We start from the raw sequence: 23,703 nt of genomic DNA on the forward strand, positions 1-23,703 counted from the left end.
TAACAGCGCATCTTTGGACTGTGGGAGGAAACCGGAGCACCTGGAGGAAACCCAACGCAGACACGGGGAGAATGTGCAGACTCCACACAGACAGTGACCCAAGCCGGGAATCGAACCCGGGTCGCTGGCGCTGTGAGGCAGCAGTGTTAACCACTGTGCCACCCCTTGTTCTTGTCTTGTTAAGTTTAACTTAGATTTTTACTCCAGTGTTATTTTGATACAGTAGATCCATTCCTAGCTAGGCTAGTGACCCCAAATTTGTCCACCTGTAATTTTGTCTCTGTTTTGTTGACTGTTTATGAGTTATCCTTTTAAATGAAAAAGTTCCGCACTCACTCTTTTGATAAGTAGTCAGGCTGTTAATACAGGGTTTCAAGTTCATTCCTTTATCCATCTCATAGAAACATAAGAGCAGGAGTAGGCCATTTAGCCCATCAAGCCTGCTCCACTATTCAGTGTGACCATGACTGATCCTCTATCTCATATTCCTGCTCTCTCCCCATATTTATTGACATTTTTAATGTCTAGAAATCTGTCTATTTCTTTCTTAAATACATTCAGTAACTTAGCCTCCAGAGCCCCCTGCGATAGAGGATTCCACAGATTCATATTCTGAAGAAATTTGTCCTCTTCTCAATCCTACCCCAACTGATAGCTAAGTTCCGCACACAGAGCAGAAACTGAGCCAAGTTCCACACACATGAGGACGGCCTCAACTGGTATCTTGGGTTCATGTCGTACTACGACTTGCATGGGCTTGCGAAATCTTACTAACTGTCCTGCTATGAGATAATTCATGCCTTTTTAACCTGTGATTATCCCTCTCTGCACTCACATTGTCTGCATCTGTAAAGACTTGATTACCTGTTGAGACTTGCATTCCAACCATTATCTTGTAATTGAGACTGTGTCTATATCTGCCCTGTTTGTGAACCCAATTTTCCACTCGCCTGATGAAGGAGCAGTGCTCCGAAAGCTCGTGCTACCAAATAAACCTGTTGGACTTTAACCTGGTGTTGTGAGACTGCTTACTGTGCCTACCCCAGTCCAACGTTGGCTTCTCCACATCAATCCTACCCCTTGTCTAGACACCCCAGCCAGAGGAAACAGCGTCCCTGCATCCAGTCTGTCCAACCCTGTCAGAATTTTATACTTTTCAGTGAGATCCCCTCTCATTCTTCTAAACTCCAGTAAAGATAAACCTAATCAACCAAATCTCTCTTAATATGACGATTTCGCTATCCCAGGAATCAGTCTGGTAAACCTTTGCTGCACTCCCTGTATGGCAAGTACATAATTTCTTAGATAGGGAGACCAAAGCTGCACACAGTACTCCAGATGTGGTCTCACCAAGATCCTGTAAAGCTCCAGTAAGATATCCTTGCTCCTGTACTCAACTCCTCTTACAGTGAAGGCCAAAATGCCATTTACCTTGTAACTGCTTGCTGTACCTGCATGCTTGCTTTCAGTGACTGGTGTACAAGGACACCCAAGTCCCTTTGTCCAAAGATGTGTGGGTTAGATTGATTGGCCATACTAAATTGACCCTAGTGTCGGGGGATTAGCAGGGTAAATGTGTGGGGTTATGGGGATAGGACCTGGGTGGGATTGTGGTTGGTGCAGACTTGATGGGCTGAATGGCCTCTTTCTGCACTGTAGGGATGCTATTGATTCTATCTCTTACTTGGATCTTGCCTGTTCGGTGTCAGTAATTTGCTTGAGTGCTAAAACGTTAAGCCCGTGATTGTGCTACAGGTACGTCTAACTAAGCAAGATGAGAGATGGCACCGTGATCATGCGCATGTAAGGGGTAACACCAAGTTAGCTTTTCCATCGTTAGGACCGACATCACTCATCTCATTCCATTCATCCCACCCTGTATTCCGTGAGCCTATAATGATTGCACTGAAAAATACACAGTCATTAACATGATGCACCATGGTGGATTAGCTGTAATTGTCAGACTGAATCGGAAAACTAGTTATTTGCAGCCAGCCTGTGCCACATTTAATCATGTCACAGAACCACAGGTTTCTGAACCCTGAACTGAGTTCAGATGGACACATCAGTGTCTGAAATATGCGTATGTATTATGGAAGGCACAAGGAAGTAGCTACAGCAGAAAATATCATCACAAATATTAGTTTCTGCAGCATTTTACCTTGGTTTCCAGTCTGCAGGCACAGAGCAACATTTTATTCAAACACGAGACCCAATCTCAGAATGGATTTTTGATTTGATTTATTATTGTCACATGTATTGGGATGTAGTGAAAAGTATTGTTTCTTGCTTGCTATGCAGACAAAGCATGCCGTTCATAGACCACATAGGGAGAAGGATAGGATAGGGTGCAGAATATAGTGTTACAATAATAGCTAGGGTGTAGAGAAAGATCAACTTAATATAAGGTAGGTCCATTCAAAGGTCTGATGGCAGCAGAGAAAAAGCTTTTCTTGAGTCGGTTGGCACGTGACCTCAGACTTTTGTATCTTTTTCCCAACGGAAGAAAGTGGAAGAGAGAATGTCCAGGGCACGTGGGGTCTTTAATTATGCTGGCTGCTTTGCTGAGGCAGGGGGAAGTGTAGACAGAGTCAATGGATGGGAGGCTGGTTTGCGTGATGGACTGGGCTACGTTCATGACCCATTGTAGTTTCTGTGATCTTGGTCAGAGCAGGAGCCATACCAAGCTGTGATACATCTGGAAAGGATGCTTTCTATGGTTCCCTTGTTTGCTGAGAGAAGACAGTGCAGCAAATCTTCCTCTGCAGTCAGGAACCATTGCTTCTTTCTAGTGTTTTGAAGATGTTTACAGCATTGTTCAGGTTTCTAGGACATTTGGAAAAGGTTTTTACCGTTTTATTTCCATCTTGTGAAACACCACCAGTTGCAACATAAGACAAAGGTACAACGTTAAAACTTTACAAGCCGGCTCACACCTTCTCCACCCCTTCCTTCGTTTTCCAGTCCCCCTCCCCTCGCCTTATTCCATTACTCCTTAGACGGGGAGGCAGTGGCGTAATTTTCACTGGAGTAATCTAGAGACCCAGGGTAACACTCTGGGGATCTGGGTTCGAATCTTCAATAAAGATCTGGAATTAAAAATCTAATGATGACCATTATTGATTGTCGTAAAAACCCATCCGGTTCACTAATGCCTTTTCGGGAAGGAAATCTGCTGTCCTTATTCGGTCTGGCCTACATGTGACTCCAGTCCCACAGCAATGTGGTTGACTCTGAAATAGCGTAGTTGCCACTCTGTTCAAGGGAAATTAGGGATGGGCACTAAATGCTGGCCCTGCCTGCGACACCCACTCCCATGAATGTAGTTTAAAACATTCAAAATTCAAATATCTACAACTAGCTTGATTAAAATATTAATGAGTTCTGCCAACTTTTTAAAAAACTCAAACAATAACAGATTAATTGCGATCAAAGTTCATCATGATGCGAATGAGCTGGGAGTCCGGGTGGAGGTAAATGAACGCCCTATTTTAAAATGACATTTCCTGAGGCTAACCCGGTTAATAGTTGTTGATGTTAATCAGCTTTGTCACATTGTCTCAAACCCAGGTCTGCCAACAGTGTGATGAATAATGAATACTCATTGTCTTAAATAGAAAACATTCTGCATTAGTAAACTGAAAGCTGCAAGTCTGTATAGAGAGAACAGTAAAATGTCACAGCCGGTGAGGCATCGAGGCACATGTGTCACTCTGTTCAGAGCCTCATTAAGGGGCTGATTGTCCTCTTTTGGTAAAACCTGGAGCAATTTGTTTTATTCTTTCATGTGACGTGGACATCATTGGCAAGGCCAGCATTTGTTACCCTAAATGCCCTTGAGAAGGTGATGGTGAGCCACCACCTTGAACCTCTGTAGCCCATGTGGTGTAGATACACCCATGGTGCTGTTATGAAAGGAGTTCCAGTATAGTTAAGAAAGCCCACCAAGACCTCTACTTTCTCAGAAGGCTAAGGAAATTTGGCATGTCCACTACAACTCTCACCAACTTTTACAGGTGCACCACAGAAAGCATTCTTTCTTGTTGTATCACAGCTTGGTCTGGCTCCTGCTCTGCCCAAGACCGCAAGAAGCTACAAAAGGTTGTGAACGTGGCCCAGTTCATCAAACAATCCAGCCTCCCATCCACTGACTCTGTCTACACTTCATCGCCACCTCGGAAAAGCAGCCGGCATAATTAACAACCCCACGCATCCCGGACATTCTCTCTTCCACCTTCTTCCATCAGGAAAAAGATACAAAAGTCTGAGGTCACGTACCAACCGACTCAAGAACAGCCTCTTCCCTGCCGCCATCAGACTTTTGAATGGACCTATCTCGCATTAAGTTGATCTTTCTCCACACCCTAGCTGTGACTGTAAAACTACATTCTGCACTCTCTCATTTCCTTCTCTATGAATGGTATGCTTTGTCTGTATAGCGCGTAAGAAGCAATACTTTTCACTGTATACTAATACATGTGACAATAATAAATCAAATCAAAACTGCAACACTATATTCTGTACCCTCCTTCTCCCCTAATTACTCTATGAATGGCATGCTTTGTCTGTATTGAGCACAAGGAACAATGCTTTTCACTGTATACAAATACATGTGACAATAATTCGCTGATAACTTCCTTGTTGGTGAGTTGTGACATTCTCAGGAACAGGCTGAATCCTCCTTTTTAACTGTGATATTTATCCAGGTTATGTTGCTACAAGGCCATGTGAAATAGCTCCCCTTCAATTCGATTTCAAGTTTACTGATGATACTACCGTAGTGGGTCGAATCTCAAACAATGACGAGACAGAGTACAGGAATGAGATAGAGAATCTGGTGAATTGGTGCAGCAACAATAATCTCTCCCTCAATGTCAACAAAACAAAGGAGTTTGTCATCGACTTCAGGTAGCGTAAAGGAGAACATGCCCCTGTCTACATCAACGGGGACAAAGTAGAAAGGGTCAAGAGCTTCAGGTTTTTAGGTGTCCAGATCACCAACAACCTGTCCTGGTCCCCCCCATGCCGACACTAACATAGAACATAGAACATAGAACATTACAGCGCAGAACAGGCCCTTCGGCCCACGATGTTGCACCGACCAGTTAAAAAAAAAAACTGTGACCCTCCAACCTAAACCAATTTCTTTTCGTCCATGAACCTATCTACGGATCTCTTAAACGCCCCCAAACTAGGCGCATTTACTACTGATGCTGGCAGGGCATTCCAATCCCTCACCACCCTCTGGGTAAAGAACCTACCCCTGACATCGGTTCTATAACTACCCCCCCTCAATTTAAAGCCATGCCCCCTCGTGCTGGATTTCTCCATCAGAGGAAAAAGGCTATCACTATCCACCCTATCTAAACCTCTAATCATCTTATATGTTTCAATAAGATCCCCTCTTAGCCGCCGCCTTTCCAGCGAAAACAATCCCAAATCCCTCAGCCTCTCCTCATAGGATCTCCCCTCCATACCAGGCAACATCCTGGTAAACCTCCTCTGCACCCTCTCCAAAGCCTCCACATCCTTCCTGTAATGTGGGGACCAGAACTGCACACAGTACTCCAAGTGCGGCCGCACCAGAGTTGTGTACAGTTGCAACATAACGCTACGACTCCTAAATTCAATCCCCCTACCAATAAACGCCAAGACACCATATGCCTTCTTAACAACCTTATCTACTTGATTCCCAACTTTCAGGGATCTATGCACACATACACCTAGATCCCTCTGCTCCTCCACACTATTCAAAGTCCTCCCGTTAGCCCTATACTCAACACATCTGTTATTCCTACCAAAGTGAATTACCTCACACTTCTCCGCATTAAACTCCATCCGCCACCTCTCGGCCCAACTTTGCAACCTGTCTAAGTCTTCCTGCAAACTACGACACCCTTCCTCACTGTCTACCACACCACCGACTTTGGTGTCATCAGCAAATTTGCTAATCCACCCAACTATACCCTCATCCAGATCATTAATAAATATTACAAACAGCAGTGGCCCCAAAACAGATCCCTGAGGTACACCACTTGTAACCGCACTCCATGATGAATATTTACTATCAACCACCACCCTCTGTTTCCTATCCGCTAGCCAATTCCTGATCCAATTTCCTAGATCACCCCCAATCCCATACATCTGCATTTTCTGCAGAAGCCTACCATGGTGAACCTTATCAAACGCCTTACTAAAATCCATATATACCACGTCCACTGCCTTGCCCCCATCCACCTCCTTGGTCACTTTCTCAAAAAACTCAATAAGGTTAGTAAGGCACGACCTACCTGCCACAAAACCATGCTGACTATCACCTATCAATTCATTACTCTCCAAATAACTATAAATCCTATCCCTTATAATTTTTTCCAACATCTTGCCGACAACAGAAGTGAGACTCACCGGTCTATAATTCCCGGGGAAGTCTCTGTTCCCCTTCTTAAACAATGGGACAACATTCGCTAACCTCCAATCTTCTGGTACTATACCAGAGGCCAACGACGACCTGAAGATCAGAGCCAGAGGCTCTGCAATCACTTCTCTTGCCTCCCAGAGAATCCTTGGATAAATCCCATCCGGAACTATAGTTAAGAAAGCCCACCAACGCCTCTACTTTCTCAGAAGGCTAAGGAAATTTGGCATGTCAGCTACGACTCTCGCCAACATTTTCAGATGCACCATAGAAAACATTCTTTCTGGTTGTATCACAGCTTGGTATGGCTCCTGCTCTGCCCAAGACTGCAAGGATCTACAAAAGGTCGTGAATGTAGCCCAATCCATCATGCGAACCAGCCTCCCATCCATTGACTCTGTCTACACTTCCCGCTGCCTCGGCAAAGCAGCCAGCATAATTAAGGACCCCAGACATTCTCTCTACCACCTTCTTCCTTCAGGAAAAAGATAGAAAAGTCTGAGGTCACGTGCCAACCAACTCAAGAACAGCTTCTTCCCTGCTGCTGTCAGACTTTTGAATGGACTTATGTTGTATTAAGTTGATCTTTCTCTACACCCTAGCTATGACTGTAACACTACATTCTGCACTCTCTCGTTTCCTTCTCTATGAACGGTATGTTTTGTCTGTATAGCACGCAAAAAACAATACTTTTAACTGTATGATAATACATGTGACAATATTAAATCAAATCAAAATAATACATCAAATCAAAAGAAATAGGATTTGGGTTGGAGGAAATGGAATTATATGGACACTTAATAGCACCGTATGGGAAAGAAACCCGCCGACATTATATGTGGAAAATCCTGACTCATTAGCAGCCGTATTAATTACTTCCACACTTCCGTGTTGAAGCTATGGGGCACGCAACAGGAGAGGAAAGCTCATCAAAGCCCCATTAACCGGCATTGGAACACAGCGGTACAATAGAATGGCTGATTCACTAATATCCAGTTAATCTCAAACTCCATTACATCTGAGATATTGCAACAAGCTATTGGGACACAATGATTAGCTGCAGAAGAACCTGTGACAAATATTACCCCCACCCCCCCTTCCCCATGATCTGTTGTTTGCCTAAGTCGGTGGAAGATGACTAAACTTGGCGCAAGTTTCAACTTGAGAATGTCGTCTGTGTTTAATGTTTGTGGTTATGATGTAAATAAATAAGATACGAATACTCCTAGCAGTGAGAGAATGATCTGATCCATGTGTGTGTGTGGTGCACAGTTCCAGTCATGCATGTAGTATCATGTAAGATGCATCAGCAGGCTTTGTGTAGGAGGTTAGCTATTTCACATGGACTTGTAGCAACATAACCTGGATAAATATCAGAGTTAGAAAGGAGGATTTAGCCCGTTCCTGAGAATGTCACAACTCATCAACAAAGAAGTTATCAGATCATATCATCGAATCCCTACGGCACAGAAGGAGGCCTTTCAGCCCTCAAATCTACGCAGACCACAATCCCACTCAGGCCCTATCCCCATAATGTGACACCACTGTTCAAAAAAGGAGGTAGACAAAAGGCAGGTAACTATAGGCCAGTTAGCTTAACTTCTGTAGTAAGGAAAATGCTTGAATCTATCATCAAGGAGGAAATAGCAAGACATCTGGATATAAATTGTCCCATTGGTAAGACGCAACATGGGTTCTTGAAGGGAAGGTCATGTTTGATTAATTTGGTGGAATTCTTTGAGAACATTACATGTGCAATGGACAATGGGGAACCTGCGGATGTGGTGTATCTGGATTTCCAGAAGGCATTTGACAAGGTGCCGCACCAAAAACTGCTACATAAGATAAAGGTGCACAGTGTTACGGGTAATGTATTAGCATGGATAGAGGATTGGTTAACTAACAGAAGGCAAAGAATGGGGATAAATGGGTGTTTTCTGGTTGACAATCAGTGACTAGTGGTGTGCCTCAGGGATTAGTGTTGGGACCGCAATTGTTTACGATTTACATAGATGATTTGGAGTTGGGGACCAAGTGTAGTGTGTCAAAATTCGCAGATGACACTAAGATGGATGGCAGAGCAAAGTGTGCAGAGGATGCTGAAAGTCTGCAAAGGGATACAGATAGTCTAAGTGAGTGGGCGAGGGTCTGGCGGATGGAGTACAGTGTTGGTAAATGTGAGGTCATCCATTTTGATAGGAATAACAGCAAAATGGACTATTATTTAAATGGTAAAAAATTGCAGCATGCTGCTGTGCAGAGGGACCTGGGTGTCCTTGTGCAGGAATCTCAAGGAGTTGGTTTGCAGATGCAGCAGGTAATTAAGAAGGCAAATGGAATTTTGTCCTTTATTGCTAGAGGGATGGAGTTTAAAAACAGCGAGGTTATGTTGCAGCTGTATAAGGTGCTGGTGAGGCCACACCTGGAGTATTGAGTACAGATTTGGTCTCCTTGAGAAAGGATATACTGGCACTGGAGGGGGTGCAGAGGAGATTCACTCAGTTGATTCCAGAGTTGAGAATGTTGGTTTATGAGGAGAGACTGAGTAGACTGGCGCTATACTCATTGGAATTCAGAAGAATGAGGGGATATCTTATAGAAACATATAAGATTATGAAGGGAATAGATAAGATAGAAGCAGGGAAGTTGTTTCCACTGGCGGCTGAAACTAGAACTAGGGGGCATAGCCTCAAAATAAGGGGAAGCAGATTTAGGACTGAGTTGAGGAGTAACTTCTTCACACAAAGGGTTGTGAATCTGTGTAATTCCCTGCCCAGTGAAGCAGTTGAGGCTACCTCATTGAATGTTTTTAAGGCAAGGATAGATACATTTTTGAACAGTAAAGGAATTAAGGCTTATGGTGAGCGGGTGGGTAAGTGGAGCTGAGTCCATGAAATGATCAGCCATGATCTTATTGAATGGCGGGGCAGGCTCGAGGGGCCAGATGGCCTACTCCTGCTCCTAGTTCTTATGTTCTTATAACCCCACATATTTACCTTGCTAATCCCCCTGACACTAGGGGCAATTTAGCATGGCTAATCAACCTAACCCGCACATCTTTGGACTGTGGGAGGAAACCGGACCACCCGGTGGAAACCCACGCACACTCCACACATACACCCAAGGCCGGAATCAAACCCGGGTCCCTGGCGCTGTGAGGCAGCAGTGCTAATCACTGTGCCACCGTAATCCAAGAATTCCTCTATAAATGACCCTTTCTTGTTTATTCTTGGGATGTGGACATCACTGACAAGGCCGAGCTCTCTCCAGCCAGCGGAAGGAGGGGTATCTGTACTACTGCAATCTATGTACTTCCTGTCAGCCACATGACTCCATAACTTACTAATAAGCAAACTCTACCGTCACACATCGACTTAGAATCATAGAATCCCTACAGTGCAGAAGGAGTCCATTTGGCCCATCGAGTCTGCACCGACAACAATCCCCCCCCCAGGCCCTCTCCCCATAACCCCACAAATTACCCTGCTAATCCCCCTGACACTAAGGGGCAATTTAGCCAATCCACCCAATCTGCACAATTTTGGAGTGTGGGAAGAAACCGGAGCCCCCGGAGGAAAGCCACGCAGACACGGGGGAGAAAGCAAACTCCATACAAGCACCTGGAATCGAAGCCAGGTCCCTGGTGCTGTGAGGCAGCTGTGCTAACCACTGTGCCACCGTGCCACCCTTGACTGCTGAAATTTCACGGAAAAGGATACATGATTGTTACACAAATTACCTTTTTTAAAACCAATTTTTATCATTCTAATTCACTCAGGGCTGCCCCATCACTAACATGGGGGCGGAGTGGGAAGAGTGGTGACACCTTAACTCTCTCTCTCACATTCCAGACCAGATATCTCTCTCGGGCAAAAGCATTTTTATTCTTCCTTAAACATGTAGATTTCCACATTGTGATCCCAGCTGGCTGGACGGTAACTGAAGGCAGATGCACAGCTTGGGGTAAAGTCACGGGATTGAGTGATATTTATAAAGTGACATGTGTCTTCAATAAGATCCATTCCTAATGGCCAGATCACTTCCCATAACTGGTCGACACTTACTGCCAATCTTACAGTAAACCGGGTTCATGTTGAGGGTCGGCAACTTGGGGACCGGCCCTTGCAGTGCATTCCCTTTGTTGAAAAATGTGCGTCAGTTGGAGTGGTTCCCGTGAGATTGAGTGGGAAATCTCACAGAGAATAAAGACTGACCGTAATCTCTCTCCTCCTTTGCAGTCATGTGTCATTGCCGGGAGAGGGGAGCTGAGCTGATTGTGGGGGACCAGGCACACATCCATATCCACGAGCAGGGAGGAGCGGCTCAGGTACAGCAGCCCATTCTGCCCTTTGCGCTGGGAACGTGACACTCGATAGTAAACAGTGCACTCTGTCCCTGTCTGTTTTTATGTCACGCCTCAGAACAACGTTAACTAAATTTAGGTTGGGCACGGGTGCGGAAGGGTGAAATGCTCGATCCAGAACGATAAATAAATGTGCTGCATCTGTAAGTGTTGCTGGGCCTCCCTCAGACTTTGACACACACACACACCCCAGTTTGCTCATGAGTTTTAACACACTGCAATTATGCCTGTATATTTGCAGTGCTAATTGGCAAGTCGTGGAGCAACTTACTGAACCGCCAAAGATCATCATAGAAATCATAGAAACCCTACAGTGCAGAAGGAGGCCATTCGGCCCATCGAGTCTGCACCGACCACAATCCTACCCAGGCCCTACCCCCACACATTTACCTGCTAATCCCTCTAACCTACACACCTCAGGACTCGAAGGGGCAATTTTTAACCTGACCAATCAACCTAACTCGCACATCTTTGGACTGTGAGAGGAAACCAGAGCACCCGGAGGAAACCCACGCAGACACGAGGAGAATGCGCAAACTCCACACAGACAGTGACCCGAGCCGGGAATCGAACCCGGGACCCTGGAGCTGTGAAGCAGCAGTGCTAACCACTGTGCTACCGTGCCGCCCTTGTTCATTATGGGATAATTATAGATGTAACTAAAATGAAAAAAAAAACGTGAGTCTTTGAGGGGCTGTGGTGACTCCTTCCTCTGTCACTGGGAACGGAACTGGGAAAGATATATTCAATATGCAACTAAAATCCTGTGACTAAACCCCAAGATGTGGAGATGCCGGCGTTGGACTGGGATGAACACAGTAAGAAGTCTCACAACACCAGGTTAAAGTCCAACAGGTTTATTTGGTAGCAAATACCATAAGCTTTCGGAGCGCTGCTCCTTCGTCAGATGGAGTGGAAATGTGCATATTTCCACTCCATCTGACGAAGGAGCAGCGCTCCGAAAGCTTATGGTATTTGCTACCAAATAAACCTGTTGGAATTTAACCTGGTGTTGTGAGACTTCTAACTAAACCCCAACACAGCTCTGGTTTCAACGGTAGCTGTTCAGAATCTCCAGCCGGTCCCAGTGACAGAGGAAGGAGTCACCACAGCCCCTCAAAGACTCACGTTTTTTTTTTCATTTTAGTTACATCTATAATTATCCCATAATGAACAGTCAGTTTCTTTTACTTTATTCTTCAGTTTAATTTTAGCAGAGTGGCTGCTTATGCATTGGCGAAGAGATGCTGAGAAATTAAGTTCCCCACCCCACCACTGCCATAGATGTGAAATAAAGCTCTCTCTCTGCCTACTCTGCCCAAATCCCCAAAAGGGGTGACACAGTGGTTAGCACTGCTACCTCACAGCTCCAGGGACCTGAGTTCAATTCCCGCCTTGGGTCACTGTCTTTGTGGAGTTTGCACATTCTCCCCGTGTCTACGTGGGTTTCCTCCGGGTGCTCCGGTTTCCTCCCACAGTCTAAAGAAATGTGGATTAGGTTAATTGGTCAAACTAAATTGTCCCTGAGTGTTAGGGGGATGTCAGGGGGATTTGGACAGGCTGAGTGAGTGGGCGAGGATCTGGCAGATGGAGTATAACATTAACAAATGCGAGATTATTCACTTTGGAAGAAATAATAGCAAATTGGATTATCTAAATGGAAAGAAATTACAACATGCTGACATGCAGAGGGACCTGGGGGTCCTTGTGCATGAGACCCAAAAACCCACTCTGCAGGTGCAACAGGTGATCAAGAAGGCAAATGGGATGTTGGCCTATATCGCAAGGGGGATAGAATATAAAAGCAGAGATGTCTTGCTGCATCTGTACAGGGCATTGGTGAGGCCGCAGCTGGAATACTGTGTGCAGTATTGGTCCCCTTATTTGCAGAAGGATATATTGGCCTTGGAGAGAGTGCAGAGAAGGTTCACCAGTTGATACCAGAGATGAGGGGTGTTGATTATGAGGAGAGACTGAGCAGATTAGGTTTGTATTCGTTGGAATTTAGAAGGCTGAGGGGAGATCTTATAGAGAAGGGCGGCACGGTAGCACAGTGGTTAGCACTGCTGCTTCACAGCTCCAGGGTCCCGGGTTCGATTCCCGGCTCGGGTCACTGTCTGTGTGGAGTTTGCACATTCTCCTCGTGTTTGCGTGGGTTTCCTCCGGGTGCTCTGGTTTCCTCCCACAGTCCAAAAGATGTGCGGGTTAAGTTGATTGGCCAGGTTAAAATTGCCCCTGAGATGCGTAGGTTAGAGGGATTAGCGGGTAAATATGTGGGGGTAGGGCCTGGGTGGGATTGTGGTCGGTGCTGACTCGATGGGCCGAATGGCCTCCTTCTGCACTGTAGGGTTTCTATGATGATTTCTATGATGATAATGAAGGGGCTGGATAGGGTAGAGATGGAGAGATTCTTTCCACTTAGAAAGGAAACTAGAACTAGAGGGCACAGCCTCAAAATAAAGGGGGATCAGTTTAGGACAGAGTTGAGGAGGAACTTCTTCTCTCAGAGGGTGGTGAATCTCTAGAATTCTCTGCCCACTGAAGTGGTGGAGGCTACCTCGTTGAATATGTTTAAATCACGGATAGATGGATTCCTGACCGGTAAGGGAATTAGGGGTTATAGGGATCAGGCGGGTAAGTGGAACTGATCCACTTCAGATCAGCCATGATCTTATTGAATGGCGGGGCAGGCTCGAGGGGCTAGATGGCCTACTCCTGCTCCTATTTCTTATGTTCTTATGTTCTTATTAGCAGGGTAAATATGTGGGGTTGTGGGGACAGGGCCTGGGTGGGATTGTTGTCAGTGCAGGCTCAATGAGCCAAATGGCCTCCTGCACTGTTGGGATTCTATCTGTATCTCTGCCACAACTTCAGAAGCTGTCCCATTCCTAATACTCTCACTTTTCTGCAGACTTTGGGACTATTCAAATTTACATCTCCACTTTGCCACAGCTAACACTCAGTCCCTGTAGAGTTCTGACTGAGCGAGGATGTGGTGTGGAACATCAACACCTTCTCAGTAGGACACAAAACATTGCCAGTCTCGGCTCAGTAGCGCCACCTCCTGAGTAAGAGGATCACTGGCCGACTTTCCCCAGCCCTCGTCAGAAAACACAGCCCCAGGCGGACATTGCAATGCAGGTCACTGCACTGACACAGCTTGCGGGGGAAGTGCTGAACTGTGAAGGGAAGATCTTGCATTTGTGTCCTGGACACATCTCATTGCCTCAGGACATCCCAAGATGCTTTACAGCTGGTGAATATCTTTTCAAGTTTAATCACTGCTGTCGTGTAGGAAAAGAGAGAGCCAATCTGTGCACAGCAAGATCCCACAAATAGCAATGACCAAAATCCGCAGATTTTTTAAAAATTAATTTACAGGCTGTGAGCGTCGCCGGCTGGGCCCGTATTTTTTGCTCATTCCTAACTGCCCTCCATTCCAGAGGGCATTTAAGAGTCAACCACATTGCTGTGGGTCTGGAGTCACATGTAGACCAGACCAGGTAAGGATGAAAGATTTCCTTCCCTAAAGAAGGAAATATCTTTTTCTCTAAAGAAGGAAATCTTTCATCCTTGAGTGGGTTTTTAGAATAATTTCAAGGTCATCGTTAGACTTTCAATTCAATATTTTTAAAATTGAATTCAGATTTCACCATGGGGCGGCACGGTAACACAGTGGTTAGCACTGCTGCTTCACAGCTCCAGGGACCTGGGTTCGAATCCTGGCTCGGGTCGCTGTCTGTGTGGAGTTTGCACATTCTCCCCGTGTCTGCGTGGGTTTCCTCCGGGTGCTCCGGTTTCCTCCCACAGTCCAAAGATGTGCGGGCTAGGTTGATTGGCCATGCTAAATTGTCCCTTAGTGTCCCGGGATGCGTAGGTTAGAGGGATTAGTGGGTAAATATGTAGGGATATGTGGATAGGGCCTGGGTGGGATTGTGGTTGGTGCAGACTCGATGGGCCGAATGGCCTCTTTCTGCACTGCAGGATTCTATGATTCTATCTTTGGTGGGATTTGAACCCAGGTCCCCGGATTTTGTTTTGGGTTTCTGCATTACTAGTCCACAATACCACTATGCCACTGCCTCTCCTACATAGAGCTGAGCGAGCAGAAACTCTAGGAACTGCAGAGTGTCCCGGACCAGATCTTTCTGGAATCCTTTCCTGCCGTCTGCTTTCGTCAGTTTTTCTGAGCACAAGATGAATATCGATCCCAGTTTATCCCACCCATTGGGATAGGGAAAACTACAGTCCCCCCTCCTTAACAGCATCTAAACTGCAACTTAGACAGCTCAAGGTCTGACTTTGTTTTATAGTCTGATTAAAACAATGAAATAAGAGTGAATCCCGCTCACTTCGAACCGATGATTCTCATCCATGTGTAAGGTGCAGCATTTTCTCCACTTGTGGCAGGGAACCCTGGAAAACAGTAGCTTGCTGCACTGTGGCATTTTCCCAAACAGACCCAAGTCATATCTTTCGACAAGTTAAGTTAATTTGGAATGTAAAAGTAAAATGAATAAATCAGTTTAATATGGCACAAAACTTGTTAATTCGCTGCCAAGATTAGCCCTGCTTGTTCAAGCATTCCTGTGTAGTTGCTGCCCTCTGGTGGTGCTTTGTTAGATTTCAGTTTTCTAAGATTTCAGTTTAGGATTGCGAGCACTGGCCACAGAACTTGGGAAAATTAAATTTAAAGGTGGGAAGTTAAATCAATCTTGGCCCTCTCTTTCTCACCATTGTGTCTCTCTCTTTCTCTCCTGTTTGTCTCTCTTTTGATTCCTGATTGTCCTGACTGTCTGCAGGAAATCCTCCATACTTGCAGGATTGGAATCTTACAGCACAGCAGGAGGCCATTCGGCCCATTGTGTTTGAGCTGGCTCTTTGAAATAATTATGAAAGTATCCGCGCAGATCACTAAAGTATCATCTTTTTCAGATTGCTGGAATTCACTCACGAGTTGTAAAGAATCTTCCAGATGGGACATTTGATTTAAATGAGGTAGAATCAAAAGTACGTCGGCATTACCCAGACTCTCACTACCCCAGGACCTCCGTCATCTGCCTCGAGAACACTCAGAATTTAACAGGAGGGCGGGTTCTACCCCTCTCCTTTCTCCAGGAGGTGAGGCCATCTTAAAACTATTAACACAATTTGAAGTCAAACTTTTATCCAGACAAGGCACGGGCAGTGCTTTAGCTCAGCAACAGCCAAGGCCATCAGGAAGGGAGCCAGCACAGAATTGGCCTTCCTTAGTTTGTGAGGGACCCATTGCCCAGGGGCTTCACCCACATCTGACTGAAGATCAATCTGTATACTCACCACAGCCACCAGGGGGAGCACACTCAGCACTGATCATCAACCGTCGCCATGATGTGGAGATGCCAGTGTTGGACTGCGTGGGCACTGTAAGAAGTCTCACAACATCAAGTTAAAGTCCAACAGGTTTATTTGGTAGCACAAGCTTTCGGAGCGCTGCTCCTTCATCAGGTGAGTGGGGATGATGAAAAAGCAGCGCTCCGAAAGCTCGTGATTTTAAATAAACTATTGGACTTTAACCTGGTGTTGTGAGACTTCTTACTGCGATCATCAATCAACAACAAGGGCAGCACAGTGGTTTGCACTTCCTCCTCACGGTGCCAGGGACCCAGGTTCAGTTCCAGCCTCGGGTCACTGCCTGTGTGGAGTTTCCACGTTCTCCCCGTGTCTGCGTGGGTTTCCTCCGGGTGCTCCAGTTTCATCCCACAGTCCAAAGATGTGCGGGTTAGGTTGATTGGCCACGCTAAATTGACCCTAGTGTCAGGGGAATTAGCAGGGTCAAAGTGCAGACTCGATGGGCCGAATGGCCTCCTTCTGTACTGTTGGGATTCTGTGACTAGATGAACAACAACTTGTATTCAGATAGTGCTCTTAACGTCGTGAAACATTCAACAAAATTTGACACCAAACAGATTTGTTTTTAATTCGTTCATGGCACATGAGATTTATTGCCCATTCCAAATGCCCTTGAGCCGCTGCAGTCCAAGTGGTGTAGATACACCCGCAGTGCTGTGAGGGAGGAAATGGTACACCCGCAGTGCTGTGAGGGAGGAAATGGTACACCCGCAGTGCTGTGAGGGAGGAAATGGTACACCCGCAGTGCCGTGAGGGAGGAAATTCCAGGATTTTGACCCAGTGACTCTGAAGGAACTGTGCTGTATTTCCAAATCAGGATAATGAGTATCTTGAGGGAAACGTCTCGGTGCTGGTGTTTCCATCCTTCTGCTGCCCTTGTCCTTGGTAGTAGTCGTGGGTTTGGAAAATGCTGTTAAGGAGCCTTGGTGCGTTGCTGCAGTGTGTCTTGTAGATGGTAAACACGGCTGCCACTGTTTGTCGGTGGTGGAGGGAGTGAATGTTTGTTGATGTGTTGCCAATCAAACGGGTTTCTTTGTCCTGGATGGTGTTGAGCTTCTTGAGTGTTGTTGGAGTTGCACTCATCCAGGCAAGTGGAGAATATTCCATCACACTCCTGACATGTACTTGTAGATGGTGGGCAGGTTTTGAGGGATCAGGAGGTGAGTTACTCACTACAGGATTCCTAGCCTGTGACCTGCTCTTGTAACCACAGTATTTATATGGCTAGTCCAGTTCAGTTTCTGGTCAATGGTAACCCCCAGGAGTGTGGGGGATTCAGCGATGGCAATATCATTGAATATCAAGTGGCAATGGTTAGATCCTCTCTTGTTTGAGATGGTCATTTCCTGGCACTTGTGTGGCACGAATGTTATGTGCTACTTGTCAGATTACGCCTGAATATTGTCCAGATCTTGTTGCATTTGAGCATGGACTGCTTCAGTATCTGAGGAGTCACGAATGATACTGAACATTGTGCAATCATCAGCGAACATCCCCACTTCTGACCCTATGATGGAAGAAAGGTCATTGATGAAGCAGCTGAAGATGGTTACATAGTTACCCAGTCTTGAGTCGCTAGATCTGTTTGAAATATATCCAATTTTCACAGTGTTAGTGTCACATTACACGATGGAGAGTATCCTCAATGTGATGACGGGACTTTGTTTCCCTAAGGATTGTGCTGCAGCAGGCAGCTTCGTGAGGATGAGGTCCAGTATGTCTTTCCCGCTTGTTGGTTCCCTCACCACCTGCTGCAGTCCCTGTCTAGCACCTATGTCCTTTAGGGCCCGACCAACTTGGTTTGTGATGATGCTACCAAGACACTCTTGGCGATGAACATTGAAGCCCTCACCCAGAGTACATTCTGTATCTTTGGCATCCTCAGTGCTTCCTCCAGTGATGTTCAACATGGAGGAGCACTGATTCATCATCTGGGGTGGTTGGGTGGAGGGGGGGGGGGTGTGGTGGTAATCAGCAGAAGGCTTCCATGTCCATTTTTGACCTGGTACCATGATACTTCAGAGGGCCAGACTCGACGTTGAGGACTCTGGGGGAACTCCCTTCCAATTATATCACCGTGTCGTCACCTCTGCTGGATCCCACAATCTTTCTTTGTGCTAGGTATCGCTCCAACCAGTGGAGAGATTGCCCCTGATTCTGTTTGACTCCAGTTTTGCTGGGGCTCCAAGATGCCACACTTGATCAAATGCTGCCTTGATGTCAAGGGCAGCCACTCTCACCTTACCTCTGGAGTTCAGCTCTTTTGTTTATGGTTGAACCAAGGCTGTAATGAGGTCAGGAGCTGAGGGACCCTGGGGAAACCCAAACTGAGTGTCCATGAGCAGGTTATTGCTAAGTAAGTGCTGCTTGACAGCACTGTTAATGATCCCTAGACTGATGGGGCAGTAATTGGCCAGTTTGGATTTGCCCTGCTTTTTGTTGACGTGACATATAGAATCATAGAATCCCTACAGTGCAGAAGGAGGCCATTTGGCCCATCGAGTCTGCACCGACCACAATCCCACTCAGGCCCTATCCCTTAACCCCAAGTATTTTACAATGCTTGTCCCCCTGACTACCATGGCCAATCCACCTAACCCACATTTCTTTGGACTGTGGGAGGAAATCGGAGCACCTGGAGGAAACCCACGCAGACACAGGGAGAACGTGCAAACTCCACACAGACAGTCACCCAAGCCAGGAATCAAACCTGGGTCCCTTGTGCTGTGAGGCAGCACTGCCAACCACTGTGCCACCATGCCATCCGTAAATGTCATCCCTGGTAATTCTCCCTGAGAAGCAGGTGCCAGTGCTGGATCAGTTTGGTTAGGGGCATGGCTAGTTCTGGAGCACAAGTCTTCAGTATGACTGTTGGAGTGTTGACCAGGTCAGTGGAGTTTGCAGCATCCAGTATCTCCAGCTGTACCCTGATATCAGATGGAATGAATCAAATTGGCTGAAGGTGATGCAGGGGACGTCATGGAGTGGGTGAAATGGATCAGCCTTGCCTTTTGCGCTGATGTACTGAACTCCCACATTATCGAAGATGAGGATATTTGTGGCTCCTCCTCCTCCGGTTGACTGTTTAATGGTCCACCAACCGGCCCACCTGCATTCCTCACTGAGGGTTGACCACCTGGTTTGATGGTAATGGTAGAGTGGGGGATGTGCCAGGCCATGAGGTTGCAGATTGTGGTTGAATATAATTCTGCTGCTGATGGTCCACAGTGCCTCATGGATGCCCATTTTTGAGTTGCTAAATCTGTTCTGAGTCTATTGTATTCAAGAGGCGGCTGGATATAGCACTTGGGGTGAATGGGATCAAAGATTATGGGGAGAAAGCAGGAATAGGCGATTGAGTTGGACGATCAGCCACGATGGTGATGAATGGTGGAGCAGGCTCGAAGGGCCTCCTTCTGTTCCTATCTTCTATGTTTCTAACACAATGCTGGTGCCACACAACACGATGGAGAGTGTTATGAGTGAGAAGATGTGACTTCAGCTTTCTGTTTCTCTCAGGGGATGTGGGCATTGCTGACAAGGTTGGCTTATGATGCCCATCCCTAAATGAGAGTGGTAGATTGGTGAGGACAAGCTCATGTAGTTTCTCCCTCTTGCTGGTTCCCTCACCAGATGCCCAGATAGACTCTTCAGCTCCCCAGCACCGGTGTAACTGAGCCACTCCTGGTGACGGACATTGATGTTACCGGCAGAAGCTCACCACAGGGTTAATGATGTGACCAAGGTGGTAAATGGTCTTTAGTTTCAGACTCAGTTTCAGGGTGTGGGGTGGAATCAGTGGTGAGGGAGTAGAGTTTGTGGCAGGAAGCAAATGGATTCTGCCTTCCCAGTATATGGTTGGAGGAAATCTCGGCTCCAGTACTGGATGTTGGTGAACCAGTCGGACAGTTTTGAGACAGTGGAGGCGTTGAGAGTGTTAACTGTGAGATTGAGCTCAAGATCACCAGCAACATGTGAACATCTGAAGCTGTGCTTTTGGATGGTTTTGCTGAGGGTCTATTGCTGGGATTGTATCCAGAATTGAGCAGGAAATTTACCAGTTATTCCTGGAGACTCCAGGCCAGCCTCGGAGAGTTGGGAACATTCTGATTGTGAATGGGTACAGAGAGGTGAGGCTCCAGTAACATTTTACACAAACGATCCTGTTCGATTCTGTGTGACAATCACTATAGAATCATAGAACATTGCAGCACAGAAACAGGCCTTTTGGCCCTTCTTGGCTGTGCCGAACCATTTTTGTGCCGAGTCCCACTGACCTGCACTTGGACCATATTCCTCCACATCCCTCTCATCCATGTACCTGTCTAAGTTTTTCTTAAATGTTAAAAGTGAGCCCGCATTCACCACTTCATCTGGCAGCTCATTCCAAACTCCCACCACTCTCTGTGTGAATATTCCCTTTAAACTTTTCCCCCCTCACCCTTAACCCATGTCCTCTAGTTATTTTCTCCCCTAGCCTCAGTGGAAAAAGCCTGCTTGCATTCATTCTATCTATACCCATCATAATTTTATACACCTCTATCAAATCTCCCCTCATTCTTCTACGCTCCAGGGAATAAAGTCCTAACCTATTCAACCTTTCTCTGTAACTCAGTTTCTCAGGTCCCGGCAGCATCCTTGTAAACCTTCTCTGCACTCTTTCAACCTTATTAATATCCTTCCTGTAATTAGGTGACCAAAACCTAATTACCAGTTCTCACTGTGTGAGATGCTGGAAGTAATGACCTTCACTGCCTGTGCGGATTGGTCATTCTTCTCTAAGTTACTGTTCCTCTCTGCTAACATTACAGATCCGAGCTCTTGCTGACAGGTACAAGCTACCTCTGCACATGGATGGCGCCCGCCTGATGAACGCGGCTGTAGCTTTGGATGTTAAGGCCTCGGAGATATTGCGGCTCTGTGACTCAGTGTCCCTGTGTCTGAGCAAGGTAGGAACCATTTAACTGGGAGAAGTGAGGTGGGACATGCCAGATAGATAGCCAGTACATTTGTAACAGACATTGCTGGGCAGCCTGGAACCATTGAAAAGGAACAGTGCAGAAAGAGGCCATTCAGCCTACTGTGTCTGTGCTGGCCCCAAAAAGAGAAAAAAGAAACCATCCGCCCATTTTAATCCCGTTTTCCAGCACCTGCTCCGTAGCCTTGTAGGTTACAGCATTTTTGATGCAAATCCAGGCACCTTTACAACCTCAACCACCAACCTAGGCAGTAAATTCCAGGCACCCACCACTCTCTGAGTAAAAAGGTGTTTCCTCATAGCCCTTCCAATCCTTTTACCGATCACCTGTCTATGCCACTGGGGCAGCACGATGGCACAGTGGTTAGCACTGCTGCCTCACACGTCAGGGACCTGGGTTCAATTCCCAGCTTGAGTCACTGTCTGTGTGGAGTCTGCACGTTCTCCCCGTGTCTGCATGGATTTCCTGTGGGTGCTCCAGTTTCCTCCCACAGTCCAAAGATGTGCGGGTTAGGTGGATTGGCCATGCTAAATTGCCCCTTAGTGTCAAGGGGACTAGTTAGGGTAAGTGCATGGGGTTGCGGGAATAGGGCCTAGGTGGGACAGTGGTTGGTGCAGACTCGAAGGGCCAAATGGCCTCCTTCTTCGTTGTAGCATTCTATGATTCTATGAATAATTGACCCCTCAGCAAAAGGGAAACAAGTCTTTCCTGTTTACCCTATCTAGACTCCTCAATTTTGTACACCTCAATTAGGTCACCCCCTAACCTCCTTTGTTCCAAGAGAAACAACCCTCAATCCAATTTCTCCTAATTGTTGCAATTTTCAATACCTGGCAACATTCTTGTAAATCTCTTCTGCACTCTCTTCAGAGAAATTATTTTCTTCCTGTCATGTGGTGACCAGAACTGTACACAAAATTCCAGCTATGGTCTAACCAGCACTTCATCCAGTTCCATCATTACATTCCTGCTTTTTATTCAATACCTCGCCCAATAAAGGAAAGCTTTCCATATGCTTTCTTGACCACCTTGTTCATCTGTGCTGTCACCTTTAAGAACCTGAAGACATGCACTTCAAGGTCAGTCACTTTCTTAACCCCTCTCAATATCTTCCCATTTATTGAGTATTCCCTCGCTTTGTTTGCTTTCCCCAAATGCATTACCTCACATTTTTCTGGATTGAAATCCATTTGTCACTTCTCTAACCACTGAACTAAACCATTGATATAATTCTGGAGACAACAGCTATCCTCTTCACTATCAACCATACAGCCAATTTTTGTGTCATCTGCAAATTTCCCAATAATACCACCCACGTTTAAGTCTAAATCATTAATCTATACAGCAAGGCCTCCAATATTGAGTCCTGTAGAACACCACTGGAAACCATTTTTCATTCTCGAAAACATCCATCGACCATTACTCTTTGGTTCCTGTCACTGAGTCAATTTTGGATCTAACCTGCCACTTTCCCTGTATCCCACGAGATCTCATTTTCCTGACAGTCTGCCATGTGGGACTTTGTGAAATGCCCTTACTGAAATCCAGGTAGACAATATCCACTGCATTACCCTCATCAGTCCTCCTTGTTACTTCCTTATAAAGATTCCATTAAGTTAGTAAGACACGATCCTCCCCTAACAAAACCATGCTGACTACCCCTGATCAATCCGTGGCAAAATGGGATTTTCTTTGATTTTACTTGCCAATATTTCTTCAAATCTTTTCTTTGCTTCCCTAATTTTCACTTTTACTTCACCTCGTACTTTCTACACTCCTCTAGGCTTTCTATGACTTGTAACTATGAGGAGAGATTTGGTTAAGTTGCCGTTATTTTCCTTGGAACAGAGAAGGCTGAGGGGTGACTTGAGTGAGATGTACAAAATTATGAGTGGAAGAGACAGAGTGGACAGGATAAAATTGCTTTCCTTGGTGGAGAATTCTAGAACCAGGGACATAGATTCAAGATAAGGGGCAGTAGGTGTTGATGGGACATGAGTCTGGGATTCGCTGCCCGCATTGGTGGTGGAGCCCGAGGCCCTAAACTCTTTTTAAAAATACCTGGATCTGCACCTTAAACGCTGTGGGCCAGGTGCAGGAAGGTAGGATTAGAAAGGGCACCTGGGTGTCCTTGGGCTGGCATGGACATGATGGGCGGAATGGCCTCCTTCTGTACTTTAACTTTTCTATGGTTCTAAGTCTTTCGTGACAGTCATAAGCTTTCTTCCTCTGCTTTATCTTGGCTTGTATGCTTGTGGATAACCAGAAGGCTCTAGATTTGGCAGTACCACCCTTTCTCTTTGTGGGGACATGTCCACAATGTGGATGTAGAATTTCACCTCCAACTGCTTTGGTATAGTTTTTTCCTTCCAATAGCTGTATCCAGTGTTGCCAGCTCCTCTCAGCTTTGTAACATTTGTCTTCCCCCAATTTAGAACTTTTACCCCTGTTCTATCTTTGTCCTTTTTCCATAATGATGCTAAACCTAACTATATTATGGTCACTATTTCCGAAATGGTCCCCCACTGTTACTTCGTCCACTTACCCTGCTTCAT

General features: G+C 46.0%; 1 protein-coding gene across 2 annotated transcripts in view; it reads left to right on the top strand.

Moving 5' to 3' along the window:
- The window catches only part of tha1 (threonine aldolase 1), a 90,329-nt gene that overhangs the window by 50,128 nt on the left and 16,498 nt on the right, over window positions 1-23,703 (top strand). Inside the window, exons 3-5 of one of the 2 annotated variants that reach the window (XM_078225685.1) lie at window positions 10,654-10,742; window positions 15,714-15,899; window positions 20,981-21,118. In XM_078225685.1, the coding sequence (XP_078081811.1) occupies window positions 10,654-10,742; window positions 15,714-15,899; window positions 20,981-21,118 (413 nt within the window). The remainder of the gene's footprint in view (window positions 1-10,653; window positions 10,743-15,713; window positions 15,900-20,980; window positions 21,119-23,703) is intronic. The other variant, XM_078225686.1, reaches the window with a different exon arrangement.

This window comes from Mustelus asterias, chromosome 12 (genome assembly GCF_964213995.1).
Source record: "Mustelus asterias chromosome 12, sMusAst1.hap1.1, whole genome shotgun sequence".
Taxonomy (NCBI): Eukaryota; Metazoa; Chordata; class Chondrichthyes; order Carcharhiniformes; family Triakidae; genus Mustelus; species Mustelus asterias.